Source organism: Falco cherrug, chromosome 7 (genome assembly GCF_023634085.1).
Source record: "Falco cherrug isolate bFalChe1 chromosome 7, bFalChe1.pri, whole genome shotgun sequence".
Classification (NCBI taxonomy): Eukaryota; Metazoa; Chordata; class Aves; order Falconiformes; family Falconidae; genus Falco; species Falco cherrug.
Genome location: NC_073703.1, coordinates 62,458,952 through 62,481,078, shown reverse-complemented (window position 1 = coordinate 62,481,078; position 22,127 = coordinate 62,458,952). Strand labels below are relative to the sequence as shown.

At 48.0% G+C, this 22,127-nt stretch overlaps 1 protein-coding gene across 2 annotated transcripts; it reads right to left on the bottom strand.

The window, feature by feature from the left end:
• On the bottom strand, positions 1 to 19,733 carry PAX9 (paired box 9). Of its 2 annotated transcripts, none has more exons than XM_055716392.1 (4): positions 19,525 to 19,733; positions 18,014 to 18,640; positions 15,575 to 15,717; positions 1 to 878 (listed from the first exon to the last, which is right to left on the bottom strand). In XM_055716392.1, the coding sequence occupies exons 1-4, from the start codon at positions 19,526 to 19,528 to the stop codon at positions 624 to 626; spliced, it is 1,029 nt and encodes a 342-aa protein (XP_055572367.1). In that variant the 5' UTR covers positions 19,529 to 19,733; the 3' UTR covers positions 1 to 623. The 2 variants fall into 2 exon arrangements, with proteins under 2 accessions (XP_055572367.1, XP_055572368.1); XM_055716393.1 differs by having other exon boundaries at positions 15,575 to 15,714.
• Between the last annotated feature and the right edge of the window lie 2,394 nt (positions 19,734 to 22,127).

Sequence of the window (22,127 nt, the reverse complement as noted above, 5' to 3'; positions counted from 1 at the left end):
GTGAAAACAAATGCTGTCAAAAGCCTATATTTACAAATGGATAAAAACACAAAGGTACTACTACTGCCTGAGGATGGTGACATGCCAGAAGCATCTGAGAGCCACCTATTGCCTTGATTCTATATTTGATTACCAAAACCCAACAAAACAACCAAAAAGTGATCTCTGAATAGCAGTGGATTGTATAACCTCATCGGTGAAAAGGTTGTTCTCTAGGCAATCGGCAAACGCCTCCCATTTAGCCACCTTTGCTGATTCAAGGCATAGCAGAATTTTCTGTGGTGATTTTTCTTTATTGATCTTTACACAAAACTTAGTAACAATTGCACATTTAGAAAGTCTGTGATGATTAAGAATAAATACGTGTGGTTTGACCAGGAGAGAGTGGAACAAGGCTCCATGAGCCCTTTGAGGGACACAAGGTCTTTACTTAAAGAGTGCAACACCACACTTCTCTCAGTTTCTGATGTTGTCTTCAGCGCTTTCAATCCCAACAGCCTTATGGGAGACAAGTCATGAGGAGAAATGCCAGTTATGGCCGGCACAAAGAGAGCAGTCCGGGAGCCGGGCTCGGGGGGGTGACCAGCCAGCGGGCTCGTGGTGGTCCTGGGCTGGCTCCTGCATCAGAGTGCCGAGGCTGTGACCGAGTGGCTGCCCTCCCTGGCCGTCTGCATGCCCTTGAATGCCAGCGAGGCGGGGATGTCGCAGCTGTGAGGGGACAGCGGGGTGCCTCCAGCGTGCTGCCAGCCATGGCTCGCCATGTAGCTGGATGGGGCGGCGCTGTATGTCATGTAAGGTGACACTTGGGCTGGTGTGGCATAGGGAGGCATGGCTGGCGCTGACACAAAACTGCTGACGGCCGGGAGGCCGTTGGGTGCCTGAAAGGAAAGGGAAAAATGTTTCTAAGAGAGTAAGACACAGCGGAGCTGCCATAAAGAAACTGCCCTCAGATGCTGCTGGGGCTTTATACAAGAGCCGGGGCTGGTGGGGACACCCAGAGAGACTCCATAGCCACGCTGGGTTTCAGGGGCACAGTGGCCCCCTTGTGCTTTGCTTTTAAGACCCGTGCCAGCCCTGCACACCTCTCCCAGCAGCCTGTCCCAGCCAGGGACCAGCAACAGGCGTTTAGGGATCACACAGTGGGAGCAGGGCAAGAACCGCTGAGCCCCTGCATGCCCCTCCGCCTTCCCACCAGCTGCTGTTCACAGACTCCTTAAGCCCACGTTGCACCTAATCATTACATTTGAGAGCTACTGGAGGTATTTGTGGTGAGTTTGTCCCATCTCTTTTGCTGAGCACCTTCATCCTCTTGGCAATGGGTCCCATGGGTGGGAGCAGATGGGCTGTAACATTTACCCATCTTTCCCAAATCTCACATGCGGTGTTGGTTGTGGAGGCCAGGCCCTGGCAGGTGGTGCTGTCACAGTTTAACCTGGGTGTGCAGCGACCACAGCCATTCCAGTGACAAGAGAGAGGGAGCCATACCAGCGCCTCACCTACCCCAGCCCCGGAGCAGGGTGGGCTCAGCCCTGAGCTGCAGTGGGCAGGCGCGGGCACAGATCCTGAAGCAACATTCCCTGGAGCAGAGAGGTAACAAGCAGCTGGGGGAGGTGGGAACATCTGAAACTCTTGGGTAACTGTTTGCTCAGAGCATGAGTCAGAACTATAGTATTATTATTACTATTGATGATGTCTTTTAAAAATCTGTTTTCTAGGTACTTTGGATATAACCTTGCAAATGTTCTTTGCTCACAGCTTCTCCTGGTTTCAATAGGGCTTCTGTGCACAAAACAATTGCAGGGCTGGGTCCTTTCCTGCAAGCTATTTTCCTAGGTCCTTCCATAGGCTGGGGAGAAGGGTTTCTATTTAAATAGAGAAGGGAGAGTCCTTCAGGCTGCCACAGTAGGATTTCACAATGAATGACTCCTTATTTAAATAAAAAGTCGTTGGTGGTTTATTTCACACCCTGTAAATGCTTCTTCAGCAGAACAGGTACAAACCAAGATCATTCATCTTGCTTAATTTTTGATTTGTATAGTGTTTATGTTTTAAGAATTGGGACGGTATTTTTTCACAGAAGCATTTCTTATCTGAATATGAAAGAACAGGTATCAATTCAACAAATCATATAGTATCTCCCATTTTTAATCATCTGGTAGCACCAAACCCAACCTAGATAGTGCAGAGTTAAGAAATGAAACAGGCTTTTATTTCTGCTAAAGCTTCACACGATGTTAACATTTTGCTTGTTCAGTTCCTGTCTGCATTGCACCTGCTTTTATTTCCAGTATTTACCTCCATAAATGGCACTGGCCTGGTTTCAGGCTCATGAGTTTCCTACCAGTGTAACTCACAGTTCCCCTGGCTGGACTATCCTCTCATTGCCACTTGGGAAACCAAGCCATAATCCTGCTGGAGTCAATATAAATGTGTACAACGATCTAAAACAGCAGGAGACAGTGACAGGATACCAGGCACAAGCCTCCAATAGGTGTATTAATTAGTACAAAACATACAGCTGCAGCAGCAACATAATTGTCATTCCAAATCCATAAACACTTTGTTGAAGCTGAACTTGCCTTATTCTTTTGAAAATCCAAATATGTGACCTGACCTTCAACTCCAATTACACGTCCCCTACTGTGTCTCAGAATTACACTTTAGCCTCAGCTCTAAATATCAGCATTTGCAACAATACTAATTAATACAAACCTTCAAATAATTGCACTGTAAATTAGTACACTTCTTAAATCACATGGAAAATTATTTCACTGACTTTACTGGAAAGTAAAAGTGTGACAGGCCCTAAAAAGCTGCTGTTCTCCAAGTTGCCTGCCTCTTCCAATGTATAAAGTGCTTTTCAGAAGAACGTGAAACAAGAACAAGAACCTTTCTGGGTTTTATAACAAACAGCAACAAAAGGCTTTGCACAGAGACAGTAGAGCCATTAGAGCCAGGCTGTAGCACTGAGACATCAAAAGCCACAACCCAAAGATATCCTGCACAGCACCCAAAAGGGGTGCTGGAAGCAGGAAATACCTGTGGCAAGTCCCTGAAGAGTCTCACAGCCCTTGGGAAAGCACAAACCTCCAAGCCCTGAACCTTGGAAGAAGGGTTTTGGGCTCTGTAAGGCCACCCTGCTCCTCCAGGCTTGCCCACTCCCAAGCAGGCTGTTACCAAACAGTGGGCTCAAGGCTGTGCCTGGAAAGCCCCATTTTAAGTAGGATTCCTCACCGAGTGGTCATGTCCCATGAACCCTTGACTGTGTTTTTGAAAGGATTCCTCCTAGGCTGCAGAGGAGGTACATGTCCCTCCAGTCTCCTGTGTCGTCACCGCTCCCCTCTACCATGTGTGGCTCTGGGAAAAGCCAGAGCCACCCTCTGGCACAGGGAAGAGGAAATGTTTCCCATATGCTGTACAGACTGCCATGCTGTAGGATGCTCTCCAACCACTGGCACTTCCTCTTAGACCTCTTTGGAAAAGGCAGATGCTCGAGCAGCCTCTCATCTGAGGAAGAGTAAGACTATAAATGTATCCTTCAAAGCTGTGCATAGCGCTGCATTATGCCAAGGGGAAATACCACAATGGCTGTGCCCAGCAGCCCACCATCACAGGCCAAGGGTACATGGGTGGAGAAAGGCAACTTTTGGTACTCAAGAAATCCAATGCTGTGTCCAGGCAAAAAATAGAAAAATCCCTGGAGCTGATGACTCTGTGTGTACCTGTAAATAAAAGAGGACATGGCCAGTTCTTTGGCCCTGAGGATGAGCATTGCCATGCCATACCCAGCCACGCAGCTCACTCGCTCTGTCCTGGCTTCTGCCAGGAACAGGGGGCCCTCACCCATGCAGCCTGTCGGGCAGGGTCCCCAGGCTACGCCCTGCCTGATCCCATGCTGGGGTGGTGTCTGGCCGCCTGCGAGAGGGACGAGGCTAGATCTGTGCCAGGCAATGTGCCAACAAGCCACCTTTTTGTTGGTCCATCAGTGCTCAAGCCCATGTCCTGGTCTCCTGCAGCTCCTACAGATGAGGCTGCCAGGGGCTTCTCAGCAACCAAAAGCTGATCACTTTGCACAATTTGGGGCAAGTCTGAGCTCCTGAGCAGCTCACATTAATGCGGACATTGCTGATATATATTTAATCTAATCATATATATGTTCCCCTAGTTCTATTTATCATTGTGTGGCCTTTCTCAGTATGGTCCTATGGCACAAAGTAAAATGAAAGTCTCTGAACTATAATGACTGAGGAAGCCCTCTTTTGTTACTGAATTACATTGGAGGTGCTACTTAAGTTGTTATTGACTAAGGATTCACTAGTTTTTGTAAAAGCTTAATTTAAAAGAATACCTATCCTGACTTGTAACAGACAGAAAAACCCTTTTACCCACTTCCCCTTTACGTAAATTACTTAAATACTAACAACTGTGATCACTGTTGTTTTTATAGTGTCTATTCTGAATGTGAGAAAGATCTTGCCCTCATACTGAGAGCAGGACACGGAGGCAGCTGTGCAGGGACCACCAGTTGCCACCCGTCGGAGAACACCAATGCTGGAGAGCTGTTGTCGCTGCCTCGCTGAATTTATGAGCCGTTCTTACTTCTGTTCCAGTGCTACAAAGCTTTACCGCTCACAACCATGGTGAGGTGGACACCAGTGGGTGCCTTCAGCCAAGCAGGCAGCACTGGGATGGGTAAGGACTGGCGCAGCACCAAGTGTGGATCTGCCCCAGGGGAGGCTTGTGCCATACCCCAAAGCAGCCAGAGGCCTCCTCTGGACTGAATTTAAAGCTGAGGGGATAAAGAAAAACTCACCTTACGTGATTTACAACTATGCTACTCAAAAAAAAAAAAAAAAAAAAAATCCAAAACCTGATTTTCATCGCTGACTTTCATCAGTGAAGGACCTGACCCAATAAGTTTAACCGCAAGAGATTTTACTTCTAAACAGCTTTAGATACAAAGTGTAGGTTATCAGAAGGGTTGAATCTTGTCTGTCAGTCTGGCACTTTTTACAAACATGACATTCACTTAAAATAAATGGAAGGGATTAAGTTCCATGACCCTGTATATACTGGATGAATAATTCATCCTGCAGTATTTCAATCAGAGGAAATGAACACCAAAATATAAACATTCATAATTAGGAGTGCAAGAACCCCATGGTGTTTATGGATTTTAAAAACCCTTAGAACTTGTTTTAAGTGCAGAGCTGCTTGAACCTGGTTTTTAAGTTTTATAAATATTTTTTTTCTTAATTTAAACCATTGCTTTTCAAGGGAAATCTAATTTTTAAAAGCAAACAAACAAACATGTAGTTCTATCTGAACAAGAACCTCTGCTGTGCAAGTAATAAGGGTTCCTGTTTGAAAGCCCTTACTGTCCAGCTTCTACAAAGACCAGAGAGAAACAAATGCTCTGAATTGCTGCTTCTATCAATGTTTTAAGACAACTGACAGAATAAGTACTTCCAAATTTCAGAGCTGTGTTCAAAACCTAGAACACATGACCTCCCACCGATTCGTAAATTCAGTTAAACATGTTATCGCAAAGATACCTGCAAAACGACAGTGGCTGGGTCAGGATCACAAGCTGGATCTGGTACCCTTCTGCCAAGTTACCGCTGATATAACCAGTGCCACTGAAAGGAATATCCAGGCCAGAATTCAAAGCCAAGGTGGACATAAAGTCTTGCTTTAGGTCACATAAAATGGTGCTGCTGAAACAAGCGGACTGCATGTATTTTCATCAGTGAAGGAGTTGGTTCAGTAGCTTTAACAGAGGAGATTTTTAGTTTTAGACACTTTAGGTACAATACTAACTGGAGATGGCTTTTATTGTCATCATTTTCAGTCAGTTTGAGATTTGGGACACAGAAAGGGTGGTGGATGAAAAGCAGGTCTAGAACCAAGCTTATATGGGATTTTCTGTGGAACAAGTAATTTCCATTAGCCATTGGGACTCCTGAAAGTCAGAACAGTTCCTCTCTAAACCAGAGGTCACCACCACACACACCTTGATTTCTGTTTTGAAGGTTATGCTGGTACAATATGTCACACAGCTTCAGCTTCCCCTCTCCTGCATGGAAAGGAGAGACAGGGCACAAGTTCCTGAACAAACTTCCCAATCAATCCATGTCAGCCAAACTGCCTGGCTTTTTGGGGGTATTTTTCTTCCCCTGCCTTGGACATGTTAATATCAGAGAAATACACAAGCTAGATTTCACTTTCAGACATCATGGTATAAATCCAAATTCTATATTGTAATTAATTGATATTATTTTGTTTTATTTCACCCCCTTCTCTACTATTCCTTCTCTGCCTTTTGCTTGCTAGATATGTGTTCTCTCAGCCTCAAAATGAGGCCTTGTCCTGTGATCCCTTCCCACGTGGCTTCTAAATGTTTCAAAAAATAACCCAGAATCATAGCATTCAAAATCACAGGCCTGCATTTATGTTCGTTATCATTAATAGCAATAATGCAAATTATCTCATTTCAGGTTTACGTGTATACAAACAAGAGCAGATTTGATGCTGCAGGTAGATGCTAAAGTAAGTGTCTGAAAGAACATGAATGATTCTTGTTTTAAAAGTAATTATTTCCAATTATTTGAATCACTTGCCTGTAATTGTTACAATCTTTTTGTTAAATAGATAATTTATTGCATAGACTAAGAAAGTATGTTTTGTAGAAGTATTCTAAAGGTCCATGAAAAAAAAGTGTTTCTGGAGAAACAACATAGGCTTCAAGCTCAAGTTAGCTAATTCATGAGCCCTGATGAGCTTGGACAGTGATCCAGCCCCAACTCCCCTGCCGGAATCAGCAGTTCAGCCTGCGTCGAGACCTGGGCAACACACCTCTAGTGAATGAGGTTGCTGTTTCATTTGCATTTCTCAGATCTAACACTGACTTGATGGAACAAATCCTTCCTGCCCTTGGATCAGCTAGCTCAGCACACTGCCTTGATCCTCCAGCACAGAGCTTTTCCCCGAGAGCAAACGAAACAAATCTGCCGAGGTATCACAGCCGCCTCAGAACAGCCGCTCCCCAGCCAAGTGGAGGACTGGCAGCAGCATTAGCCACAGGGGCGCTGCTGTAGCCCCACGGACAGGCATCCTCCCACCCCTCATTTTTCACAATGAAAAACTTAAAATAATTTCTGGAAACGCTGGGTCTTTTCCGATGTCCTGAAAACACAGTCACAAAGTAGCTACTGGAGAAATAATTTTTCCACAGCAAAGGAAAAGCATAGCAGGGAGCAGAGCTGAATATCTAGTCCTTCAATCAGAAGAGCAAATTACCTTAAAAACCCAGAGGATAGCTCGTGTTCTTAGTGACGTGCACATAATCAGTCAAAAAGGTTATGGTAACAACACTAGGAGCAATCAAACACAAACTGCAAACATAAAGGAAGCAAACATGCTAAATCTCCCTTTTTAATTGGAGGTTAAATATGATTTATAAATCAAACCAACATACAGGATCCCAAGGGAAGAGTAAACAAATTTTCCAAGTAAAACATTAGCAGCAGGCCTGTAATGGAAATCTCATTTAGGAAAATGGCATTACCTAAAGATGTAATGCATCTATGTTTCTTTTAAAGTTTTAAAATTAATAACCTTAAATAATATTTTGGTAAAAATTGTAGTTAACTAAATTAGGGGTGAATTCTGAAGCTGCTATTCAGTGCTATAGAGCATCATTGGGAAAAATGGCGTGATCCTACAAACACTCATTCAGATCGGTATCCTGCTAAAATTAATGTGCCTACACAAGTAAGTCAGAGTTACCTAAAGAAGGATTGCAAAAGTGAGTACTGAGTAAATTTATGATAACGTTTTTTATTAAAAATCTTTTTAAGAAAAATATAACAAAATTGCTAAGCTGTATGTGAATAACCTAGTTAGAGTTGACCCTGCAAATCAGGATTTGCTGTCTTTTTATAATGCTGGGGAAAAATCTTGCAAAAATCTTTTCATATTAGAGTATATATCCATGTTATTAGATGAATGAACTTATTTTACTGAACATATTCCCCCCTTTGATTTGCTATTAATTTCACCGTAAGCAAAAGAAAATAAAACTGACTGAAAAAATTAGGACTGTCATTAAATAATTTAGACATCCAAAAATTCTTGAACAGAAGGGGAAATATTTTGTAGGTAGGTTATTACTTTAAAACATATGCCTTTATTTTCAAGAAAGACTGAACAGCGGTAATACATTGGGATTGAGGAGCTTTTAAAATAACACATGGGCAAGGGCTTTACAGTTGGCCTGTTGCTCAGCTGAGCTGGGTTGAATCCCAGAAGACTGAGCTTTGAAAAATGGAAAAAGACCTTTCAGGAATGGGGAATTACAGTATTTCTCTTTCACTGTAAGTCGTATGAAGCAATGCTGGTATTCTGGTTGAAGTCACAATTAAAACAGAGTTATTTGCATGCTTGAGTGCTTTAAGATTCCAAAATAATTAGCTACCCAATCCTACACAGTGTCTCTTACAAAGATGTCATTTTCTTTATAGTTATTTCTCCCGTTACTAAATTCAATGCATTACAATGTACTGCATGAGAAAATCATGCTACTTCCTTCTGAAATAGTGTTCATTCCCTTAATAATGAGCAGATCCCATTGCCCACATTTAATGTGCTTTTTTATTAACTTAAAGTTGTTTCCTTTACTTATAGACGTCCCCAGCTGCACTGAATAACACAGAAATCAGATAATATCAATTGAGTGTTTTAACTATAGTTGCGACATGCATCAAGATCACTCTTAATTATATTTTCTTATCAAATTTTAAATCTTGGCCTCTTCAGGGAAATAAAAACCTGGTTTTGGAAATACGTATGTACACACCATCACCAATCCCTTCCTAAAGGAGCCAGGGGCATTTTATGTCTTTTCCAAAACAAACTACAGCAGAAACAAAAGAAAGGGGGGAAAAAAAAATCTTTCTCAGAGGCTGAGGAATCCACTACAAAAACAACAGAGAAAGGAGAGGTAGGAGGAAAAGGCACAATGGAGACAAGGCTGACGGAGGTTGTTGTAAAACCTAAGCGCCCTCTGAGGGGAAAGGGGGGAGCAAGGGTTTCCAGTGCTGCTTCAGAAGAGGGATGGGTTTACAGGGTTTTCACAGTGAAGTGAGATCTACCACATACAGCACACCAAGCACACACCACTAAGTCCACCTAAAATGTCTCCCAAACGTAGATTATCATGCAAAGTCTGTACTTCACTGAATGATTGCTTTCCATTCATACTCCAGTTTAGGGAGCACGACATTAATGGAAGTCACCGCCTTCCCAGTGAAGGTGCTGGATCTTGGGATATATTCTGTTATTTAACAAACCTCAAAACGAGACTGCCTCAAAGTGGAGTGAAAACAAATTCTGTTTGCTGTGAGCACAAACCTTGACTTTAATGACAAGGACCCAACCTGAGTCTCCCTTAGACAGATACACTGGCCTCATGAGATGACAGCTCAGAAAAAAATCATGCCATATCAGCAAACTCCCTTGAGCAGGAACTAATAACAGACTCACATAGTTTCACAACAGATTTGCACAATAATTCACCCTTAGTATTTTGGCAAAACCTGCAGTCAGGTAGGGCACACATAGATGTTAAACAAGCCGATACAGTGGAAGGAATAAACATTTGTTCTTTCCATGCTGATGGTTAAAACTGTGATGTAGTAGCAAAAGGTTTTATGAAAAATGCTTTCTCAATCTATTTAACAATATATCGTAATTTCAGTGTGGTGTTATTTAAATGAAACTGATGTTGGAAGAAGGAGACTTAGGGATGCAGAGGCGTCAAAGGGATTCTTGATGGCTAGAAGCTAGGCAAATATGGGGGCAAACTGGTAACGTCCCCACTTTGGCCTCTTCAGGGAGAGCCAAAACAGCGGCCCCCTTTGCCTAATAAACCTCTGATGCTGCAGAGGCGGCTACTTGGAAGCTGGTAAAGAGTGAAATCACAGCCCATCAAATATTGAACGCCTGTGGTCGTTATGGCTAGGTACGCAGGCAATTCCAAAGAGCTGATAAATTGCCACAGCAGACAAATTCAAACACACCATCCAGAAGACTGAACAGATCAAGTCCTATCTAATCCCCCTGCCCCTGGCACTCTGCTCCTTGGCTGTGATACCTATTTCCCACCACTCTCACTTTTCAGTCCCTGGTCCTCTTTGTCGTGGCAGAGCTCCTGGTGGGTTGGGGCCCTTTGAGCAGAGGGTGCTCAGAGTGCAGTTTGCATGTCATGATACCATTCACTCACCTCTCTGACTTTCTTTATTAGTTTCATCCGGGTGGAGTGCCCTGAAGCCATGTGGGTTGGTGGGCAGGGCACTGTGTTTTGGCCGTGGAAGCAGGTGGCCAGTAAGAGGCAGGTCTCACAAATGGGGTTCGAATGGGGTGCCATCCAGATCACCTGGGAAGGAATCGGGTGCATGTAGTGGGATCAGCTCATGCCCCTCACCCACAACATGCAATGACATGGATGCCTAGACCTCGAGCAAGCGACCTTAGTGACAGTATTTGAGTAGCAGGCACTGGTCTGGAGATCCTAACGAGAGCGACACAGAACCAGACAGTCTCCAAGCCAAGGTCTGAACCTCTGCACCAGACAGGAGCTCTGCTAACAATTCTGCTAGGCACCACGGCAAGGAAACAAAAAAGCACCTCTCCTCAACGCATTTCCCACCCCCGCCCTGGGTATGCGTGGTGAGCAGGCGGTCCAGACCTTTATCATTGACGGATTTTGCACAGACCCATAGCAGGAATCCAACCACCTGAATCCTGAGTTAGAATACAAGATGCCAAATAAGAAATCTGCGAATTAATTTTCAATAAATAATCTGTCATGTAATTGGCCATAACATTTAAGGTTATATTTTCATCTTCTCTCAAAAGAAATTACCATATGTTGTGGGTTCTAAGCACTGCAGATAAAAACAATTACAGATGCTTTGACTATTGCATATACAGTTCATTGTTCATCTACAATCAAAGATCAGGAACTAAATGTTTACATTGCCTACATTTTCTGCACAAATAATTGTCCAGAATTGCACCCACAAGTATTTGCAATCATTTGCCCTAAAATGGAGCCTTCCCTTTATGTGCTGACAGCACACGGTGCTCATGACCCATCAGAACGCAACCAAAGGACGCGGAGTGCTTTCGCAGCAGAGCCCAAAACTCAAGCCACCAACAGCTGATGAAGTTCAGCTAAGACAGAGGTGAAGTGGTGGCTGCTTTGGGGTCTGCTCAGTATGTCAGAGGAAGACTTCACTCAAACCATAGTCACAAGCCCTTCTGAATTAGGAGTGTTTTCAGCAGCACTGGTAGGATTGGGATCAGGCCTCTGGACAGCGTACCCTTTCCAAGAGCAAGCCTGCACTAACCACTTGCTCTCAGACCCCCCAGTTACAAGCTTTTTCCCGTTAATGAGTATCAGCTCCCTTTGGCGATGCACACATCTGCTTCCTGCAATGCAAGCAGCAAATAATTCTGAAAAGAAAAAATATTTCCAAAGCTATTTGCCTCTCAACAAATCATACAGACATACGTCAGATCTTCTCCTTTTTCATACATGTGTAAATCCAAACCACAATTTTTTCAGTTTGCATGTCAGTGACTTTAGCCCAGAAAGTCACAAGCATCAGATGTCTGAAAACTGCATTTTAAATATGATACATATTTATTACATGCTTTCATTTCAAATGCAAGGTACAAATAGTTTTGTATTTCAGTGATTTCAGCCTTTTTTTCCTTAATACAGCTGCCAGTAGAAGCTGTGCAATGCATAAAGTACTCAGAATATTCATCCTTTGTATTAATAATATAATTATCTGTAGAAGCCATGCCCCCACTGCCATGCTGAATTTGTCTCTCCCTATTAAATACTGCAATATAATGAGCTCTGTATGAAATGTGTATGACCTAAAAGCTCTCAGAAAAATCTATTTTCCTTTTCAGTTTCTCTGATTCACAGTCACTCTGTTTGCAAAGCTCTATGACAAATTTGTGAATATGATGCACCAGGAATATATAACGCAATTGCTTATGTATAAGTGACAACTTGGGACATCAGGTAATTCAAAAATGAATAGGAACTTAACAAGGCATCTTTGTGATTTCCTCGGGAACATTTGGTACAGAATCCCAGTCTGCCAGTCAGAGCTTTCAACTCCCCAAACCCAAATACCGAACGATGTCGCAAACAAAGGCCCCAGAGACACCAGGAAATCCATAATACTCCAAGTGAAAAATGTTCTACATCCAGAGGTTCAGTTTCATGTTAAATGAGCGTGACTGCATATTGCTGAGGCAAAAACGTGAAATCTTCCTGCCTTTTTTGTGGAGCCCTTTCCTAGGTGAATTCCCTGATGTGTGAGGCAAGGGGTGAAATGCAGCCGTTCGAACCCATCAAAGTGATCAGCCTTGCCTGCCGGCTGACAAGGCTGTGAGGTCACTAGTTTTGCCTAAAAAAAGCCTACAGGATCCCCTGTGTTAAAACAAACGGATGTCATTTAAAAGGAGGGATCAAAATAACATCTTTTAAAAGCACAGAAAACCTTGTTCATTGGGCTCAGTTTTTCTAGTCTTCCCCATGCAAAGCGAGTTTCCAGGGGATTTCTTGAGAAGTAAAATATTATCTTCCATAATTAAGGCTGGGGAACAAGTCCTTCGCTCCCTAGTAGCTATGCCACTATTTGCAAGCTGTGGATAGGTGAACCTTGAATGTTACTGATGCTTAAAATGTAGAGCTGCTATATGTTGGAAACGGCAGAATTCCCTATCACTCACACAAAATCCTTTGTTAATGTGCTTCAGAGCACATTCCCTCTGCTCCTGTTGTGTAATTGGAAAGCCTAAGTAAAACACGCACGCTTGATTCCCTGCTGCTCTACTCCTCTTGTAGGCGCCTCTGACTTCGGTAATACAGACATAAAACTGGAATATTACAGCACAGTCGCTTCTCTTCTCTGGGGGAAATCTGCTGGCTGCCTCCTTAAGACCCAGCTTTTGTAATGAGCTTTGACCAAAGGAGATGAGGAAAATAGCATTTACCCCGGAGCCCAAGGACAGAGCCTATTTCACCGTAGTCCTTCTGGCGTATAAATTGTGACAGTGGCTTCCCCGTTTTTCCACCGTTCCAGATACCCCTTTGCTAGATTCACACAAATGAACCAATGTTCTCTCTTGTCTCCTGCTCATCTGTTTACACCCAAAGCGGTGCACACTGTAGAAGACTATAAAAAGATCCAAGGAGTTCAGAGACTTCTGGTGAGACTTTACTGTCACAGACTGTCACCCCAGACAGACTCAGTGGGCTTCAGCGAATGGGCAGCTAGTCAGTGCTATGTGCAGCAAGAATTTGGTTCATAAATTCTTTTAGCACCTGGTTGGAACAAATCTTTTTGAAAAAAGAATGTTGCAAAAACTGCAAAAAAACACATTTTCACATCCTTATTAGACACAATTTTTTTCTGAATACATTCTAAAATAGCAAGGTAGTAAATCTGTGACAGATGAAACAATTAATGTACATGTGAATGAATTCTCTGGTAAGCAAGTCTGAATACTACATGAATAGACTGGTCTATACATTAGAACTTTCCAAAGCCAAATTCTATTTATCTATATTATTACAGGGAAAAGGGGGAGGGGGTGGGGAGAATCTCCTCTCTGTCTTCTTTTAATGAGCAGGGTCCTGAAAATGACCTTTTGGATAAATACTTTTTAGCTTTTCTGCCCTTTTAAACTCTCTGGACAATGTATTTTGATAAATTAATTCCATTTTATTAATAGCAATTTGCTCCATTTTTAAATAGCGAGTATGTTTAAATTACATTTCTCAGGTGATCTGTCAGGTTGAACAAAACTTGACGACTGGTAATGACAGTAGAACAGCGATATATAATGAAGATGAAAGCATAAATACTGAAAGAGTGAAAAAAGATAAAATATAGTTTCCAACACCAGCATTGAAAATAACCCAATTTACGTAACATTGTTCCTCAACACATCTGTTGAGGCAAATGAGATTCCAACAGAGGCAAGTGGTTTATAGCTTGGGAGCCTGATCCTGCAAATATTTCAGCAGAACCGTGTGAAGAAGGCCCAGGCTGGAAAATAAGACAAGTCAGCCGCAGCACAGCTGTTCTTAACAGAATAATGACAAGCTATTTCCATCATTTTTAGTAAGACCGCTAACACTTTGTTTTGTTTTGTTTTTAAAGAAAATTGTGGATGGATGAATATTAACTCTAAATCTAACTATCTTTAACCATACACGTAATCCTATCCTACAGTGCACGTTATTTGCATTATGCAATGAACAGAATAATAATGGGTTAATAGAAAAATGTAACACGAAATAAACAGGATAGCTTTAAGGGTGGCATACTGTTTGCAAGGCAATATATGTAATAAAGTGGTGGTTCGCTTTTGGGGCCTACAGTACTTCCCACTCTGCCTCATCCGCCTCTTTGCAAGCATCCCCGCCGTTCGTGCTCCGCATCTTGAATTCGAAAGGGTCTGATCCTGCTACTCTCAGCACCGAATACGAGCTACAACAGTCTCCTCGACATGGAATCCAAGACCAGACACAGAACTCGAAAGCTGTGTCCAAACCCTCTGTCTCTGAATGGGAACACGCTAAACATGAGCCCGCGGTTTTTCCTCGACTTCGTTATAAGTCTAACAAGCGAGTGTCCGGGAAGTCAGTGCAGCTGGGAAACCTCTGATACCTTCTGAAATGTTTCCATCGCACGGGAAAAAAAAAAAAAAAAGTTTTCAAAACCTGTGCTTTCCCAACGAGTAACAGTTGAGCCTTTTATAGCTTTTCTCCTGGCATGGGATTTGATTAGCAAGTACAAAGATTTAGACAGAGATTTATTAAGTAACAGTTATATTGTGTTGTAATTAAAACGTAGGAAATTCGCCGTCTACTTAAGCGTTTAAAAATGCTTAATGTAGGAAGCAATTACACCTCATTTTCAAATTATTCCCCTGCCTACAGAGCACGCTGCGGAGCGGGCAGAAGGCGGCTCTCGGGGCGGCGGCGGGACGTGCCCGCTGACACGGCACGGCACGGCACGGAACGGCACGGGGGTCGGGGCCGGGCCGGGGGCAGCGCCCCGGGGGGCGGCGCGGCGGGGGCCGGGCGCCGGGCGGCTCGGCGGGCGGGCGGCCGGCGGCGGCGATTCTCGGGTGTCTGCTGGGCGGGCTGTGCCGCGGCGGCGGGGGCAGCGCCGAGAGCCCGGGGCGGCCGGGGTCGCCCCGCCGGCAGCCTCTGGGCCAGCAGAAAGGCGGGGGAGGGGGGGGCTACCGGGGGGGCTGCGGCGGCTGTGCCGAGGGGGGGAGCGGAGAGGGGAGCAGAGCAAGGAGCCGGGCTCTGTCCCGACGTGGCCTGTCTTGGCGGACCCGATGGCAAACCAAAACCGAGGAGACGCCGGCACCGGCTGCAGCCCGGGAGCGGCGGCCCGGGGCGGGGGCCGCAAGCCCGGGGCCGAGCTCAGGGACCCTGCGCATCACCGCCCTCCCGCCCCCCGCGCTTTACCTGGCTGTACTTGGCCTCCTGCTCCAGAGAGCTCTTCTCCAGCCCGTTGACGGCGTGTTGGGCCGGGGGGGGGAAGCTGTTCCGGCCCAGGCTGCTCCATTCCTCCACCTTGGGGCTGGGGTAAGGCGAGGTGTCGCTCACTGCTGGGAAAGACGGAGGGAAGGGGGGGTTAGAGACAGGGGCCGGGATGCGGAGCGCTTTGCTCCAGGCTGGGGACGGCTCCCTGACCCCACGGGCCGCGGTGCGTGGGGCAGAGCTATGGGGAAGCTTGTCCCGAGCCCGCTCCACCTTCGCTGAGCCTCCCGACAGCCCCTGGAAAAGGTGATCCCAGGGGGAGAAGGGAGTCGGGTCCCTCCGTGCAGCTGATGGCGGCGATCGCCAGCCGAGCCCGGAGCTGGCCGAGTCTTTCCTCCCTGCGTCCCCCACACTGGCGGGACGGCACTTGTCCCCCGGGGTGTCCGAAGGGGATTTACGGGAATCGCCTCCTCTGTGCGTGTGTGTGCGAGTCCGAGGACAAACGATACCCCCTGTTAGAAATAACCCTGACGCGGCTGCAGATGAACCGGGATCCAAACAAATTTGGGAAGAAAAAAAACACAGGAAAGCAAAACAAACAAAACACAAAAAGACATTAAAAAAAAAAAGGAAAAGGAAAAGAAAATAAAAGGAAAAGGAAAAGGAAAATAAAAGGGGGGATAAAAGGGGGAAGGGGAGAGAGAAGTCCTGTTATTTACACGCGCATCAACCGCGGCACGGGAATACCGGGCTGTTTGCAGACGGGCACGTTCGCCGGGCCCCGCTGGGGACCCCCGGGGGCACAGGGCTCCCTCGAGCCCCGCCACCGGCCCAGCGGAGCCTGCGGGCCCGCCGTGGGAGCGGGCTCCCCCGCACACCCCGCTCGGCCCCTCGCCGAGGCTGGGGGAAGGCACAAATCTGAAGTTGTCTTAAGAAATTGAGCTCTCTCGGTGAGCGCCCTTTTCTGCTGATCTCACACTTTCCCATGAATAGGGGCTTCCTTTCCGTGTCAGCAAGGTCAGTTTATCCTATAAATCAAGGGCGAGCAGCCCCCATCTGCGGCATCGGCCGCTCGGCAGCCCCGGCGCTCTGCTGGGAAGGGGAGGAGGGAGGTTTTACATGCAGAAAGATGTGTGCCGTGCCGAGGGGGACGGGGCAGATACCGAGGCACCAGGCAGGACCGTCGGAGGCCTGCCTGCCTGCCAATGTGGTGTTAATAAAGGAGGAACTCACTAAAAAAAAAAAAAAAAAAAAAAAAAAAAAGCTCCATTTCTCATGTGATTGTAATGTTTGTAATGTTCTCATTCTTTTTAATGTTCGTTGCCAACACTACCTCTCCCCGGCACAGAGCAGAGGTTGCCAGGCGTGTATTTGTTGAAGTCCACTCAGAAACACATTTGTTTGTGCCAGTGTGGGCTGAGGATAAAGTTTATATCGTGAAGCAGAGGGCGAAGAAGGACCAAACTTTTGTATTTTTGTATGTATGAATATAAATAAAAGATATTTGTGTGCGTGTGTTTTGCTTGAGGAAAAAAACATACCACTTTTTTGAGAGCAGAAAAAGGAAATTATTCTGCATTGCCTAAAGGATCAATTTGCAGTTGAAGTGTTGCTGGAACCGGATTGTTGCCGCTAAAAACGCAATGAAAACAGAAATCACGGGGCCCCCCTCCGCTAATTGGGGAGGGAAGAGTGGGACACAGACATCGCTGTAGGCAAAGGTTATTTTAGACTGCTGTTTTAACCACTTTCACTGTTAGTTCACCGGCAGAGACCGAAATGGAAAAAACGTCCCTTTCTTTGCGGCAAAGCGTAGCGAGCGGCTGGGAGACGCTACGCAGTTTCCAGGCAGAGGAACAGAAAGAAGGTGGAAGGGGCAAGAGAAGCAAGTCTCGGGGGCTGGGTTTTCCTGGACCACCGCTTCGGAGGAAAACACAGCATCAGAATGCAAGCAATTAGGTGACATTTGAACTTCCTGCCGGAGCAAATTTGGTCTGATTGCGAAAACTAGAGAAAATGGACTTCTCGGTAACGCCAAGGCGGCGCCTGTGACTGGAGGGCGGCAGCGAGCCTTGGCCGGGGCCGGGGCTGGGGCCGGGACTGATCGCGGGGCCGGGGCCGCCGCACCCCGGGCCGCTCTTGCCGGCCGAGGGCGCAACTGCTCGGGTCGCAGCGGCAGCGGGGACGGCCGGTATGTACCGTTGGCCGGACCCCCCGCAGACCACCACCCCGGGACCTCCGGTCTGCCCGAGTCCCGACGCGCATCCTCCGGTAAGCTGGGGCTGGGGACAACGCGAGAGGCTTGCCGAGGCAAACCACCGAACCTCCTCCCGACCTTCGGCCAGGAAGGAGCCCAGGAGCAGGGGACCGAAAGGCTCTGGTCCTGCCTGGCTGCCGCTGCGGCCCCGGGTTCCCCCTCCTCACCTTGATCTGTGATGGACCGGATCCCCAGGATGTCCGTCACCGAGTGGGAGGACGGCCACGTCCTGGGCATGGCCATGGTGCTGGGGATCGCTGGCACCCCGGGAGGGGTGGGCACCTTGGCTCCCGCAGCAGCGATGGGGCTGGGGTAGGAGTAGATGTGGTTGTAGGGCAGAGCAGGCTGTGGGGGCGGCTGGTGCTGCTTGTAGGACTCGTAGTGACTTTGCTGAGACAGGTTCCCGATTTTGTTCCGGAGGATGCGGCTGATGGAGCTGACCGACGGCACGTTGTACTTGTCACACACGCCATCGGCCAGCAGGCGATCCCGGATCTCCCAGGCGAAGATGCCCGGATCCCTTTGTTTGTAGGTCCGGATATGTTTTACCACCGTGGGGGTGGTGACCCGAGGCTTGCTGCCCCCGATAGCCCCCGGTAGGATGGAGCCTGTCTCGTTGTAGCGGGCCAGGATTTTGCTGACACAGCCGTGGGAAACGCGGAGCTGCCGGCTGATGTCACACGGTCTGATACCCAGTTGCGCCAGTTCCACAATCCGCAGCCTGATGGCATTGGGCAGGGGTCTCCCGTTGACAAACACCCCCCCGAGCTGGTTCACTTCCCCGAAGGCAGGTTCTGCAAGCAAAGGCACAAACACACCCGTCGGACACGGCAAACGGCTCAGAAGAGGGCGTCTGAGCTGCTCCCCATCACAAGGCAGATGTCACAGCTCGGGGACCCCGCGGCCACTCCACACATGCTTCTTTATAATAGCGCGGTGCCCCCAAAATTGGGAAAAAAAAAAAAAAAAGAGAAAGAAAGAAAAAGAGCAAGGGGAGGGGGCGGGAGGAAGAGAGGAAAAAGAGAAAAAAAAAAGAAATAAAAACCCTGGCAACAAATGTCGGAGCTCTCTGGACTGTGCACCAAGCATATTCCAAAAAAGCACATACCAGAGATGCAAAACGAGATCGCCCCAGCAGACAAGTCAGCTTTATTGCCACAGGAAAAAGGAACACGGAGAAGACAAAAAGAAAAGAAAAATATTTTCGAAGACGTGGGGGAGGGGGAGGAAGGGGAAAAAAAGTAGTTGAGGAAATTCTTTTACATCTTGGGAGAGGCAGGGGCAACGCGGTGCTTCTGAGTGGGGACTAACTTTTTAAAGACCGTTTCTGGTGCTGTTAGCGCCTCTTGCTTAACAGCACAATTACACCGGGCTGTAAACCAGACGTGCTAAAACGTTAACTGCGAAGATCGGTGTCAGGAATAATATACAACGTGCCACAGGCTCCGGCCATTCGCTCGGCTGCGATCCTGCCTCGCACTCGCCTAATAACATTAATAACAAACCGAGCCGTCATTAGCTTTCTCTTTTCTCTGCTCCTGACCCTTAACGTGTTCTTACAACTTGTAGGAACACGAGCAAAGTCAATAAGGGAGCTGCGGCTGCGGCACATGACGGCCAACGGGTGCTCCCCCTCTCTTGACAGCACTTGAACCCTCCTGCAGCGCCCAGCACTTACCCATTCCTCTGAGCAGGACACCGCTGGGGCTGCCCTAAATCCCAGGCGGACACCTATGCCCAGAGCCAGGCTCCCGGCCTCCCGCGCTCCCGGCCGCACTAGCCCCCGCGGCTCTCTGATCTCCACCGCGGAGGCAGCAGGGGCGTGAGGGGAAAAGGGCTACAAGGAAATCTGCTTCCCGGCGAGAGAGCCTTGACTTCTGCATTTCAACCTCAGGGCACCGTGGGCAGGGCTGGGCTGGGCAGGGCGCCGCAGCCCACCGCTCCCCCGAGCCCGCCCCCGGGGGCGGCCCCAGCGCCCAGCCGCCCGCCTAATGGCCGGGGGAGATGACGGACAGCGCGGTGCTGGCGGCCCTTCCGCTCTCCCTCGCCGGCGTGCTCGGCACCTGGGTCCCCGCCACAATGGAAATGGCCATTTCCTACCTGCCCGGCGGTAAGTTGCGCGGGAAGCGCAGTTAACGCCGGGGCGGCGCTGAGCGCGGCTGGCGCTGGCAGGGCATCGCTCGGCGGGGGGGCCGGGGCGGGCGGGCACGCAGCCCCCGCGGGGCCGGGGCGCCGTCGGCGGCCAGGCCCGGGCAGAGCAGGGCGCAGCACCCGCCACCCGCCGGGCACCGGCCGGGCTGCCGCGCCGCCCTTCCCGGCCCTTCTTCCCGGGGGAGCGGCCGGGCAGGAGCCGTCGGGGCCCGCAGAGCGGTGCCCCCCCTCCCCTGGCAGGCGCAGCGCGATGTCTTGACACAGGCGCGGGTTCCCCGCGTTGACTTTGCGGATGCGGGAGAGAAGTTCGTCCTTGTTTACGGTCGCCTTGTTGTAATAAAGCACTTTAACGAATATTTCGCGGGTGGCGTACCAGAAGGCTGTGAACGATGGGAATTGAGTAATTTTTGGTGGAAAACACAAACCGGTCGGGAAGTCAGCTGCAGCTTCCCTTGCCCCGGGAGGACACGGGACGGGGCTGGCGGCGACCGGGCATCGAGGTGCTGATGGTCCCCGGCCATCAAAGACCGGCTCCGGTTTTTCTTTTAATCCCCACACTAAATATTGCACTGCGCTTGACTGTAAAATGTCAACTCCTCGCAGCTGATTTCAGCTTTATCAAAGACACTGCTACATATTAACAGTTAAAAGAAAAACAGACAAAGCTGGTAGGAATTAAGGTATGTGTGGGTCGCGGCGTGTTTGTGTATGTGGAAGAAGTGTTTGGTTTGGCATTAGGTGTGTGGATCCTGATCTGTGAGCTTGTGTGTGCCTCTGACATACATGCCACATACATCATGTTGCACACAGAGATCATGGGCTTCCCAATTCCCGCCAAGAATTTATCACATTTTCCTTTATTTTTGTTTTCTGAGACTCTTTTTTGTTTGTTTTGGTTAGCTAGTTTGTTTGTTTTAAATATAGTCTGGAAAATACAGGATCTGTAAATTAAATAAAACGTAAAAAGAAATAACGCGGTGACCCGAGTGCACGAAATGCGAAATTGATGTCAGTGGTGTGTATGAACACTGCATAAATATTATTGTAATTGAAATGTTTGTAAGATAGTTTTAGAAAAAAAATAAAATTAATTGCGCTAGATTTCAGAGCCTGCACATATCGCAATGAATGTGCATAGTTATGAATGACTAGGATATTGCAGGAGATCCCACAGAAATTAATGGCACGTTGCAAATGTTTTGTGGTGGGAAGAAGGCGATCGTAGTTCTTTCACAGGTATCTCTTTTATTTGATCGGAATATTCGTGGATGCTTCTCTTTCCTCCGCAGGGATTTAAAACAAACAAACAAAACCCAAACAACCCACCACCAACAATTTTTTTATAGCAGCTCTGCGGTTATTTCAGAAAAATGTGAGTTGCCCGTCCAGAATATCACACTTGTAAATTGTGATGCTTCCTCAGCCTAGATAAAATCACCTCCGGTAAAGGGGTCTGTCCCGTCCCGTCCCCTGCCCCGTCAGATGTCCCAAAGCGGTGGCATGCTGCGCAGGCAACACTCGCGGGCATTTGCTGAAGCCAGAATCCTTGTCGATGTTGTGAGCTGACCTGCTTTCGGTATTTCTACGGCAGGAGGCATTGAGCTAGCGGGACCCGGATCCAGCCTTAAATTAGCTTAATTATGTAGTTAAACAATGGAAGGGGGTGCGCGTCCGCGAAACATCCTATCCGCCTTCACAGCGTCCTGCTTCCCGAAGCAGAGTCCTGGAGGGACCCCCGGCAAGGCTGCCCTCCCGGCCGGCTGCTTCCCCGCCCGCCGGGCCCTGCCCGCCGCCCCGCACACGCCTCCCCCCACCTCCCGTCGCTTCAGCCCGGTGCAGCGGCGTGTGGCCGCGGGCCATCTCCGGGCGCACGGCCGGTGTCAGCCCGGCCCCGCGGCTCTCGGCCCCGCTAGACGCCCCTGCATCTCCCCCAGGGTTACTGGGATGCTCGGGCGTGACCCTGCGCTGCTCTCCCACGCTGCCGGGGCAGCTTCTCTCCCCATCTGTGCCTATTGTGTTCACGGCTGTGTCCTTTTCTCCCCCCTCCGCCGTGTCCTCCAACCTGTCTGTTCCCCCTCCTTCCCTCTCCCACCCCTCCACCCCCGAGCCCGCCTCTGATCTCCTGGATAT

Bases quoted from the DNA above. Each gene is read 5' to 3' on its own strand.
- PAX9 (XM_055716392.1), bottom strand. The intron at 15,718-18,013 runs GTGAGGAGGGGG...CGTCTTTCCCAG, and splicing joins CCGGTCCATCACAGATCAAG to CAGTGAGCGACACCTCGCCT. The intron at 879-15,574 runs GTAAAGCGCGGG...CTTTCCTTTCAG, and splicing joins AGGAGGCCAAGTACAGCCAG to GCACCCAACGGCCTCCCGGC.